The 12,822-nt window shown below is 40.8% G+C and overlaps 1 protein-coding gene across 1 annotated transcript in view; it reads right to left on the reverse strand.

Annotated features, from left to right (window-relative positions):
• Positions 1–12,822, reverse strand: part of faf1 (Fas (TNFRSF6) associated factor 1) — a 61,743-nt gene that overhangs the window by 31,781 nt on the left and 17,140 nt on the right. The window contains exon 8 of the mRNA XM_026157685.1: positions 7,601–7,687. Within this exon, the coding sequence (XP_026013470.1) occupies positions 7,601–7,687 (87 nt within the window). The remainder of the gene's footprint in view (positions 1–7,600; positions 7,688–12,822) is intronic.

The raw sequence follows: 12,822 nt of genomic DNA on the forward strand, positions 1-12,822 counted from the left end.
TTTACAACATATACAGAAATAAAATGATAGCATTTATTTACATATTGGGGTTTTTGTCCTCCTAAAAAGAGCAAGTGAACTCAGTCTCACTCTTGGGAGCTGAAAAAACATTTATTGCACCATTTCAAATAGTTGACAGAGGATATACTAAAACTGGCTATAATATTGGCGTTTCAAATTCCCACCAGTCGAGCAACGATTGACTGAAGGGATATTTCACCGAGTATCTCCCCTGACAATATGAGAAAGAATAACATCTTGATGAGTATTCCTCCTCTGTGTTGTCTTAAGCGCAGAAATCTGCTCCAAAAAGCAGTGGCTAGACTCTCACGCAATATTGAAACAAAACAAACCAAGAATGACATCACCTCTAAAGGGACAAATCCACCGTGGAGCTTTGTTTGCAAGAGCACATCATATAACACTAACTAAAAAGGCTAAATGTTTTGGGGCAAAAATATTTGACTGTCCTTTTCTTTGTGAATTTATGTTTTTTTCCCTTTGGGGCCAAGAACAGATGAATGTTCCCAGACAAAAAGAAAACCAAACAGCCAAGCGCATACAGACGAGAGAAGAGACCGACTGTACTTCCTGCACATTACCAATTAGTAGCAAGTGTACTATTGTCAATAAAAAGCACACAAGTGTCACAGCAAGGACAGCTGAGCCAGCCAACCCTAACATAAGGAACACCTACGAAGAACACTTAACTGAATTGCCTCGTCTGTGCTCAAGTAACTCAACTCTAACTTATTTACTTCTTTTATTTCATTAGATCTATCAGTCATTCTAATCAGAAACCAGAACATCACAAAAGAATTTACTGAAAAAGTGGGAAAAAAAATTAAGCGATGTAGAAACGCAATTTGCTTTTTCAAAACCAGCAACACGCTTAATGAAAAGCTACGACCACTGAAGACGTTATGGGTGCCAGGTCTGTGAGCTGAATTAACACTGACGTTATTGAGCTAAAGATGCACAGGTTCTGAACTTTAAGGACGTGAAGGAATGGCCCCGTCTCTTCGCTGCCTATGAGTGGCAATCAAACGTGAGAATTTTAACACAGACTGGCAAGCAGAGCCCCATAAACCCTTTACCCCCGCCACTCACAATGAGAGGGTTTTGTCTGAGCACCTAATAAGTGTATAAATAAAGTTGATCACTTCCCCTGTCAAAGACAGCCTGGAGGGTTTGGGCTGACATGGATGCAACCAGGGGAGGTGAAAAGGGGGGGAAAGGAGAAAAAAAGAGAGAGATGAGTGCCTCTCAGTCCTCTTCCTCACATTGACCCAATGGCTTCTCCCGATGTTGAGGTACACAAGTGCAGCTTGACGGCTCAGTGGTGAAACGTGGAAACAAGGTTGAAGCGCCGCAGGGCACAGGGTCTGAGGGGATGAGGTTAACCCCCAAAATGACCCTCTCCCACATCTCCACACAAAAGGAACTGGCTCCTCTTTTTTGGATTCTTTTAATTAACACTTTCATTGAGGCTCTAAGCATTCAGGGGCTGATACAGGGGAAGAATTTTCTCTTTCCCTCACACCCCCCCTCCCTCCTTTTGCTTTCCCAGTCAACCTTTTTTTTGTCCCTCTACTCTATCCTCCTTTTTCCTCCCTTCATTCTTTCTGTGTTTCATTTTTTTTTCTTTTCCAGTGTAGGCAGTGTTTGGATTAGGTGTCTGGCTGTGAGTATGAGATAATTACCACTGACAGCTGCACTGAAGGCAACCAAAACCTCATCATACCACCTTACTCTACTATGTCATTTTTAGAGCAAGAGAAGAACAGAGAGAAAGAAAAGAGGAAGTTTAAAAAGAAAGGAGATAGAAGACTTAAACTCCACCTTTAAGATTTATTAAGATATTTAATAAATGACATTGTTTCTAGGCTGAGATGCAATAGGAAGATATACAGCGTGACCATGGTCAGGACAAAAGGATCCTATTCTTCAAATAAAAGGTTCAGTGAGATGGGAGCATAACACCAAGAAACAAAAAGAAAACAGATACAGACAGACTAAGTCAGCACTGAATTTCACCTGAAGAAGGCCAATTTCATGACGAAGGGGGGGTGGCTCTGCCTGACTTTACTGCTGAGCCCTGATGCTATGGAAACCACAAGCTGTCCCCCCACCTGTCAATAACTGGTTTCATAGGCCCCAATCAGGTAGAGGAAGATTCCAGTAATGCCAGCTGGGAAATGGAGGGAGGTGCTGCCCTACAAGCCACGGCACCTCAGAGGCTCTGTGGCATTAATACATTAGCAAACACCATGAAACACTGCATAAATGTCAGCAATTACAGGCTAGAAGAAAGGGCGGGTGGTGGTGGAGGGGTGCAGAGATGGGGGGGACGTAATAAGGATGTCCCACTGGCTGTCAATCACTCCAACAGGTATGGGAGGAAGGACGGCCAATCAGAGCTGCTCCAATGAGATGAAGCCTGTGCAGAGACTCTCTGTGCTGAAATGCTAAGGGCAAAGTCTCAGAGAAGGCGAGGACAGAGGTTCAACCGTTATATTTGCAATAGCAAAGCAAGTTAATTTCCATCATCAGTATTATATTCAGAACAGCTTTGTCAATGCCACACAAGCGAGAAAAAATTGAAAGGCAGTACGACCATAATATTTCCAAATGATGCCAGAGTAAGCGTTTTGCTCTACTTGGAGAAAATAATTTTTTTTAATCAAATTTAAACTATAGCAAAGTCCAACACACTTTTTCTCTGACTGAGAACTTTTTCCAGTTCCGTCAAGATGTCTGTGATGCAGTAAACCCAAAGAAAATTCAAGCAAATGCTAAAATAAACAGTCACAAAAACCATTTGTTTTGCCCACATGGATCTCTACTACTAGTAAATATTACAAACTGGATTCTAATGAATCTATAAGAACATTGTAATCATGGCACCCAAAACAATGTTCAAGAAACAAACATTTAAATTGCTCATCATGAACAGCTGCACATTTGTCAACCAAATGTGCTCTGGGTAAATGTCACACTGGGGACATTAAATTATTTATGGAATATTAAGAAGCGATACAGAAGACTGGGAAAATGTTTTATATGCTTTGAATAGCAATGTGTTCACATTGGCAGTCGTGTTTGATGGTGAATTTGAATTACTTAGGAATAAAATGTACAGCAGTTAAAGCAATGTGACTTTTACTACCTTATCTATCTATCTATACATATCTAGACAGACAGACAGATAGAGATATTTATTTATTTATTTATATATAGATAGATATTTCTTTATAGATATATTACTGCTACTATGTCCCATTTACTACATTTAATACTGAATTTATGACGATATAAAAACGTCTATCGTTTCATTTTACGCTATCGTTTGTTTCGTGATGTCGCAAAATAAACTGTTTACGACAATATTTTTTCATCGTTTTGATGGTCACTGTAGTGGCTATATTAATTTCTTAAAGTTCTCTCTTTCTCTTATATTTAATATAACCACACTATGGACGGACAAGCGCCTGTTTTTATGCGTTTTGGTTAGCAACAACGACGGTAACGGCATCGCGTGTCCGCTTATTTATGTTCCACATAAACCTTTCACAATAAAGCTCAAGATCCTGTTGAGACTTTTCAAAATAAACTGAATCACGTGAAAGAGCAGATTATTTACAGATGAGAATTAAAAAAAGAGCCGCCAGGTGCTAAAAAATAAACCTTAGACTCAAACGTTAGAACAGGCTTTTCCCCGCAGCACGCAGTGTAATAAATACTTACAAAGAAAACGGCGGCCGTTACAACTTATGTCTAAAAATGTATAGTTTCATGCATCGGTTAAAACACTCGACTCCAGCTACATGACGCGCAGCTGGAAAAACTTCCCGCAAGTTGAGCTGCCTGAGATTCACAGAATTTACAGAAAATGTTACATTTTTGTGATTTATATCGTTATCGGACGATAGAATTCTTATATCGGGATATGAGATTTTGGTCATATCGCACAGCCCTACTAAATTCCTTTATTCTAAGAGCCCATAGCAAAAACAATAACAATAGACTGAATAAACTAATCTGTGATTCATTGCCATGAAACCATTATGCATCCTGATCCAATTTCCGATGACCATCAGACCTTGAATTTCAATGAAACGTGCTGAGTGAACAATATCAGGAGCTGACACATCACGTAACCACTAGTTTTCTGGAAAGGTGAGAATTTCTTTCTAACAAACCATCTCCTATACTCCAACAATACATGACATAATTACACTAACATTACACCAACTCAAATAACTTTCTCACAGCACAAGAATAACTGAGAGAAGAAACTGATATTCTGAGCAGTTGATCAGCTAGATGAACTATGATATATATATAAACATAAATGTGCTCTAGATGACTATGAAAGCAACTATACAGCTAAAGCAAAGGCAATTTCCCCAACACTGTCACAGTCAGCATGTGAATTCCTGCTAATCCAATTACAAATTTTCTGTATCAGTACTAAATATGTTATACCTTTTCTTAAACAATGTAGAATTATTTTAGTACTTCAATCAACAGTTTATTTAAATAAAACAAAATTTGCAATATTGGGAAAAAAACCAAACAAACAAAAGACAAAAAAACAAGTAAAAAGTACTAATAATTTGACCAAGAATTCAAGTGAAAAATATGAATTTTCAAAGCCAAAGGAAATGTTTTTTCTAAAGACACAGTTCGGTTGGATCAGTATTGGGGTTCGATAGCCCAAGACACAGTGTGTACAACAAGAAAGGCACATTTGCAAATACACAAATGCAAATATGCACACACAAATAATAACTGCACAGGTGAATGCATTGGTATCGCACAAGACAGAAGAGTTGAGTAGCAATCGATTCCACTGCAAGCAGGATAGTGCGTGGAGCTAAATGCAATCCTGGGCCTCTGACTGCCATCTTTATTGGCCCAAGCCCCGGGAGATGAGACTGGGCTAATGAGCTAGACACTAACACTGGCTCCCTACCCGACTGCTAGGCCAGCCAAGCCCTTGGCTTTCTCTGTTAATACCTTCAGACGTTTCAATAAGAGGGCTATAGCTAGTGCAGAGGCCATTATTGCACTTCTGTCTCTTCTCTATACTTTTTAATATCACTTCATCCAAGGAAACACAGACACTGCGGATGTGTGCTAGTCAAAGGCTAACCGGGCCTATGATAATCTATTCGCAATCGCTGGCCGTTATATATACAGCTGAGTGTGACAAGCTGAGGCCCGCTGAAAACCAGAATACGGAGAACAAAAGTGCAAATATAAAAAACACAATTATCAAGTGTTTTTCTTACATATCTTACATTTAAACTGAAATTAGTAGGTACAGCTTACTGGTTTGGAATTGGAAAATGAGTGCGCATGGCTAGATAGTAGTAGTTAGGTCAATAGTGCATGAAATGCAATGATTATACTTTAAAATGTTCAGAGCCCGTCTAAGTATTTTCAAATGATTAATTGCTATGGAACATACCATGAGAGGAGTCCTTACTGTGATGATTCCTGCATGTCATTTCCCTCTGCTCTTTCCCTATATTTCCCAACTTTTTACCAATTTACCCAAGAAAATAATAATCTAATTTTAATAGATGAAAAATAGTGATTCCTTTTTTTTGTGGTTGGCTGAATATACAGTACATAGACAAATGTACATTTCCAGTAAGTTGTGAATTATTTGAAAGTTTGCTGGTATAAATTTGAAAACAAAAACGCATAATTTCCCTCAAAACACTGATATGTTGCTTCTGTATTATTTTCAATGAGTTTTACAGTTTTAATTATTTATAAATTACTGCACTGTTTTTTTTATTTACATTTTACAAAATGCCCTCCTTCCTTGTTTTAAAAAAAACTTTGATTTTGGAAAATGTCAGCACTCTTCCTATTAGTGCATAATGTGGCTCCGACTCTGAAAAGTAAATAATTTGGTGGAATAATACCAAACATTTCCACTCAAGACTGAGGTCAGTCATTGCGCCACATGTCCAAAATGTGCTTTCAGATTTGCAGTAAGATTTGTATTTCCTTTGCAATCCCGGGCTGTTTACTGATCGCATAATTTCAAGTCTCCAAAGATAATGCTAACAATGGAAAATCTGCATCGTAGCCCTATGGTTTGTTTGGTGGTTACTGGATTTACAATTGGCTGCTCTGAGCTGTCATGGAACAAAATACAGCAAACAGTCTTGGGTAGTGTAAAACTGTAACCTTTTATCCTTTTTATGTAGGTTAATTGGTGTGTTGTATTTGCTTCCACTGTCAGTACTAAAAGCTTTACTTTGAGTCAAAAAAAAAAACAGTTCAGTCATTGTTTATCCACTTTGAGTAATATGACTAACAGGTAACAAATGTAACACTCTTCCCACATAACACTGTACAAAGTAACAAGTTTATCCATATGAATCACAAGTATGTATCGCTTTTACAGTTAATTCTTGCACAAGACACATATGATAATGCATGGAGAGAAAAAAAATACACCAAACCAAACAATTACAAAGACCAAAATGAAAATTGTTAGCTGGAAGAATGTGTGCACAACAGATTCTCAATGTAGGCATGAAAACATCCCAAACAATTAGCATGGGAACACATATGCTGCCAAAGAAGGGGTGAGGCAAAAGGGGTCAGAGGTTCTTCGAGGTTCTGTATGAGGGCCGCCTCTGATCAGCTTGACTGTGTGTAGGGTGAATGGTTGGGAAGGGCAACCCTGAGACAAGAGAGGTCAGCGGGACCGAATGATGTGAGCTTTAATGTCCACAGACAGAGGACACAGAATGGGAACCATCTTTGACGTCTTAATTACCTTTAACATCTTACTCTCATACTTCTGACAGCTGTTTTGGCGCAGTTTAGAGATTGGAACAATTTTCTGTGCCTCGGGTACTCTAGCAAAACCAATGGACAGAAACCGGAAGGGTGTTTATTCTTTTTTTTCTCAAAGACACAGATTTTGAACCATGTGACAGATTTGTAAAAGCACAGTATGAGTGGATTTCTTGGGGAAAAAAAATAAATTTTTAACATTTTTTTGCTTGCCTAGATTGACCTTAGACCAATCCTCAGAAAAATCCTAAGGAATTTTGTTTATTTGACCATCTCATCCAGCTGGAATCAACAGAAACGCCGCTAAATCATGAATCACATCTAAGCAATGTCTTGCTGTATCAAAATCAAACTTATTTCATGGAGCAATGACACCATTTTGAGAAACCACAGACAATTTTAGGACTTCCTCCCAAGATTTAAAATATGTTTTAAGACCAATTTGTGAGACCATGTTTCAAGTAATAGACTCATCTGCAGAAATCCAACTTAGGTTCCAGTCAGTCAAAAATGAGAACACTCTGGATTATTTAACTAAAAAACAAAACAAACCAAAACAAATAAACAGGGAAAAAAACCGTCCCTGGGGAGCACTGCAATAAGCAAAAATCTATTTTTCACTATCACTGCTTAGATGCTCGTATCGTCATTGCATACCTTTACTGATTCAAACACCCACAGAAAATGTTCCCCGATGAATAGTTTGACTGACTTTTTGCATTTGTGTATGTGTGTGTGTGTGTGTGTGTGTGTGTGTGTGTGTGTGTCTTACAGAATCATCAGACGCTGATGCAGGCCATCCCTCCCACTGCTGATGCCGGACTGGGATGTTGGTCAAGTCTGAAATGTTTCTCTTCACCTGCAAACAGAGGAAATGATTGTATCTTATTGAATATTACTGTATACTTGCAATACACAAAACTCATGTAACATCCGTAATGACAACAGCATGCCCTGCCTCTCTGACTCTACACAAAGAGCTTTGATATTTCTCTATATTCTAGCCAGCGGGTGGGTCAGTTTTAGCGTCAACATGATTGCCTCATTACGTTGCATACAACGCTGTAAATTTTAGGAGGCATCCTCCGCTCGGAAGAACAGAAGAGGCAGAGAATAAAGGGCTTCAGAAGTCAAAGGAGAGAGAAGGACAGAAAAGAGACAGCCAGTGTTATCAGCATTCTTCAGATGCCACTGCTAATTCCCAGCGACAACAGCCCCACGCTCTGAAATGAACAGTATTTCTCTTCTCCCATTCATGTGCGGACGCTGTATCTGCATCACTTAATAACACTCCTTGCTTTTAAACAGTTAGCAGCCAGCAAGCGCCTGTCCCGTCAAGCGTTGCGTTACACCGGCTGCTGGGTTGTTGGTTTAAAGCCCTAACGCCAGCCTGATGTGCGCCAGTCAACCCTGATCAAAGCCCTGTCGGTGTCTGAACGCTGGCGGCCGTGGATTCTAGTGCGTTTGTTCTGCAGGATTCTGCCGTTCAGGCCCGCAGGGCTGAACACTGATGCTGAGAAAACTATCTATTGTGGAGCTAAGATCCCTCCACACACACAGGGCAAATCCTGTCTATGTAACAAGCACTGAGAAGAGATGGATCCTTGAGCATATTCAGGGCTGCTGGTCATGGAGGTGGAAACTTAAAGAACGCTACAAACACAAAGTCAAAGCCAATCTCGGGGAAAGCAGGAAAGCCTGTGCAGCACACTGAACTGTAAAGATTATGAAGATAGACAATGCTCGGCTGCTTGTCCCATAATACTACTTATTACCGCACTTTGCATTTATATGTAGTTTAAAAACTGTCTGGGAGCACAATCAGAATGACTCTTGTTATCTTTTATAAAAGAAATGCTCAAAAAAAATTAAATAAAACAAAGTAAGGAACACTTTTGTCCCAAATATTAAAGTTGAAAATCTTTACTGGCATAAATGAGGTAAAAAACAAAACAAAAACAAAACGACAACAAACAAAAACAAACCTGTGGAAACACAAATCATCAACCCTCTTAAAACAAAAGCAAAAATCAAAGCTAAAATAGTTTTTGAGCAGAATATTTTTTTCCTACACATTATCAGTCACAAACATAATTTTATTTCACTGTGGATGGGCAAAGCACGGCAAAGCAATTCAGAGTACAAACATGGAGGGAGAAGTATAAAAGAACAATAATAAATGAGTGGCACAGTCCATCCTTTGCCTTTCCGTCGTAAATCCCACACCACACGGCTCGGTGCCTATCCTTATGAAGAGGCTATGATCAGGACAGCAGGCTGGGGTCAAAGCGGGTGGCCAGTGTTATTACAGAGTGTAATATCTATGTTTGACCAGCCAGACTACAGGGATTTGACTGACCGGCTGGCCGGCCGATGAATAGAGGGGAAAAGGGAGGAAAGGAGAGGCATAAACACTAGTAATGAAGAGACTGCAGTCAGAGGTTAAAGCAGCATCAGAGAAACAACAAACTTACGCCCACCACAGAGAGAGTGAAGGTGAGAGGTGGAGGAGGAGAGTGGAGACAGAGAGTGAAAGACACCTGGCAAAGGACAATCTGATCTCACCACAAAAAAAACCCCCACCCACATCTATACAGCAAGCGTGTCCACCTGAAACTACACTGTCAAAATCTGAAGGGAGTCACTCAATCTTTTCCTGACATATGAAATATTGTGAAAAACGACTGAAAGAAAACTAATTATTAATAAAATTAAGGACAGATAAGAACCCAAGACTAGCTTGACAGAATGCCTGGCCTTAACCCAGCTAGCTGAATTTCTTGTTGCAGCCCTCGGTTACAGAGCATTGTTACTGAGGGCTGCAATCCAACCACACATGGAGCAATACTGTCTAATGCTGCCCCCTGTCTACCGCAACAGCCATCTGACTGATAAGTGAGACTGAAACAAACTAAAACAATTACGTTTAATAGTTGCCTCTCAGTAACACTTCCATAGCAAATTCCTACTTACAAATAATTCAGACTTGTTTGTCTCTAAACAAGGGGCCTACATTTGGAACGTCATTGCATGGGGTATTAAGCAAAACATGGCATTGGTGGTCGAACGATTCGGCGGCTTGTGAAAGGTATTGATCAACCTGACTTCTACACAGAGAAGATAAAATGTAAAGAAAATGCCTTTAAGGGAGCATAAAGGGATTTATATCAAAGTCTAACACAGTGCTGCAAATTGTGTGCGGCTGTTCATGTTGAGATGAGGCAAGGGTGTATGAGCCAGTTATACACAACATTAGCTAAACTGGCAGTGGTGCTGAGCTGCTGGGCAATATGCCTCACGGCAAAATTAATGATCCAATCATTGTAAATGCCAATTGCCTGTAATCCTTGCCTGGAAGCAAATCAAAGAAAAGGAAAGGTTTCCGTTAAACAGTCACAAGCTCCCTCTCTCTTTCTTCATCTCCCCTAAGCACCAGATGCCTTTCTTTCATTCCTTTTCGATCCAACCCTCCTTTTCTCAGCTCTCTAGCCTCTGTCTGCATTCGGTTCCTATATGTCGCCCAGCTGCGGAGCAAGGATGGGGCCCATCCACAAGCCCTGGGGTGGGCGGGGTGGGGGCGTGGGGGGGCAGCAGACAAGGGAAATCCCCAGGACAACTGGTCTGGTCACGGACAACTCAGGACCCGGCAGCCATGCCTATTCTACCCTCTACTTCCCTGGCAAACATTTGCTCTCCAGCTTAGCTCAGAAGCTAGCCAGCAACTTACCCCCACAGTATAGTCTGGTAATGCCAATCAGAGTCTACACCGCCTTGAGCTCTAGAGATGGAGAAGAAAGAAAGTGGAAAGGGGACACTGGGAGAGAGATGGAGAATGAAGGAATAGAAAGGGAGGGGTAAGGGCAGTTCCCTGAGAGCCACAAGGCAAAGCCACAGTCTTTGGCAAAGACAAACAAGAAGACAAGACTCCATCCTTATTGATATGCACAAGCAGGGACCATCGGTTAGTCTTCAGTAAAGACAAAAGGGAGAATGGGGAAAGAAAGGTGCTCTGTAGTGGTGTCCATATGTGAGATTGGACACAGTATACCAGAAAAGAGTGTCAGTCAGGCTGAATATGTGTTGTTACCACTTTGTTGCGTCCCAAGATATTTCTGTTGACAGAACAGCATTTCCCTTCTTGCTGGTGTCTTTAATTATTCTTCTTATTGTATATTTTTTTCAGTCTATTTCCTCATCTCTCCCACAGGCAAGCCATACTAAAGCAACTCCACTCCACAACTACTCTTTCACATTCACTCTGACTCCGAAAACGTTTCTGAGCCAGCCCTTACATGATGTATACACATGATATATTCAGGTTAAAGTTCTGGGTCTCATTTTCCCCGCAGGGGGCCTTGAGATGCCTAAAGACAAGCATTTGTAAGGAAAGGACCGCAACGTGGAGGCCTGTTTAAGCCCACATGGTCCCTTCTCTATCCCCCGTGGCCTCTTACAGCACCCCCACCAAGCCAACAGTCCTTTGCCTCCTTTCTGTGTCCACAGTTCCCCCCTCCCACACCACAGGGACCCCTCCCCAGTGTTTGTAATCCCAGCAGAAACACTTAAGGTTCACAGTGGGTGCTCATCAAAACCATCTGCCTGAGAAGAGAGTGAGGAAAAAAAAAGGGGAGATGATGAAGGAGGAGAAAAAAATGAGAGCGCAAATGGAGAAGAGAGAGAAGTCCAGGGAGGCGAGCTGCCTCCAGTTCAGATGCTGGTTATACTAATCTGTTCAATTAGCACCATTACAGGCCCTGCGTGCAGCCTGATTATTATTAGTGTAATCTTGAACTGCAACGAGGACCTAGGCCAGAACAGCAGTGGTTGTAGAGAACAAGGAAGAATAAACACCTTTCACTTTTGCTTTTGAGAAAACAGTTGGTCTGGATGTAAAACACAGAAGCATTCAGCACATCTAAACTGACAAACAACTAGTCATAGGCATGTAAAGAATCCACAGACATTAAACATCCTGATACACTGAGATCAAATCATTTAAATTGAGTTTAAATTACCTAAACTTTCAAGGAGGTACTGTAAGACAGAGTTAAAGTTCTTACTTCTAGCAGCTGGCTAGCAAACACTGACTAATAAATGTTTCCTGCTCAGGTCTCTCCCTGCCAGAGCAGAGCAGGACAGCACAGGGCAGCTGTGTATGGCTATATCCACTCTAATATGTTTTCATATTAAACAGAGTTTCTGCACCATTAATAAACAAACTGAAGCAATATCTGTCCATTCACCTAAAAATGTATTTTACATGTCCACTGACCTACACCTGGACAGTCTGTGGTAGGAAGTTGTAGCTTAATAAAATGCACAGTTTAGCTGTAGAACAGCTAAGAGCATAAACACCAGGCTCAGCAACACCTGTAATTTGTTTTCCTCATTGAATTAACCACTGGTTGCCAAGACCAATGCTTTTGTTTTCTCCCACAAAAGGGTCATGTGATGGGGTGTGATGACTCACGGAAGGACAGATAGTGACTGATGAGATTCAATCAGTCAGCAGTTGGATGTTGGTGCCTGCATGATCAATTTATGATCAACCCGTCCTTACTAAAACTAAATCTTAGCTTGGTAGAGTTTTCAAAATACTTGACTTCAGGGGACCTAAAAGGACACAGTAGTGTGGTCAGATATATGCTTTAGTGGTGAAAACACTGGGATGTGACCACACGGTAATTAACACATAATGCACCAGCACAAGCATAAATTCCGTCGGCCACTTTCATAGGTTACGTCGTAAGCTCTCTAAGATTGCCTGTGTCTAAATCTGGCCTTGGTGTGGATGCAGCCTAAAAGACATGTTTCTATATGCAGGCAAGTTCAGATTTCAACACAAGTAGGACCTAAAAACCGATACAGCAAGACACACTCACTCGTCTTCGCATTCAAGCAAGCATACACTTACTTTCCCATGTTCCTTAACATCTAATCAATTTGCAGCTGTGATAGCAATAACCAACGGATAAAGACATGCACTGGACTCAC

The sequence above is a fragment of the Astatotilapia calliptera genome, chromosome 23 (genome assembly GCF_900246225.1).
Source record: "Astatotilapia calliptera chromosome 23, fAstCal1.2, whole genome shotgun sequence".
Lineage (NCBI taxonomy): Eukaryota > Metazoa > Chordata > Actinopteri > Cichliformes > Cichlidae > Astatotilapia > Astatotilapia calliptera.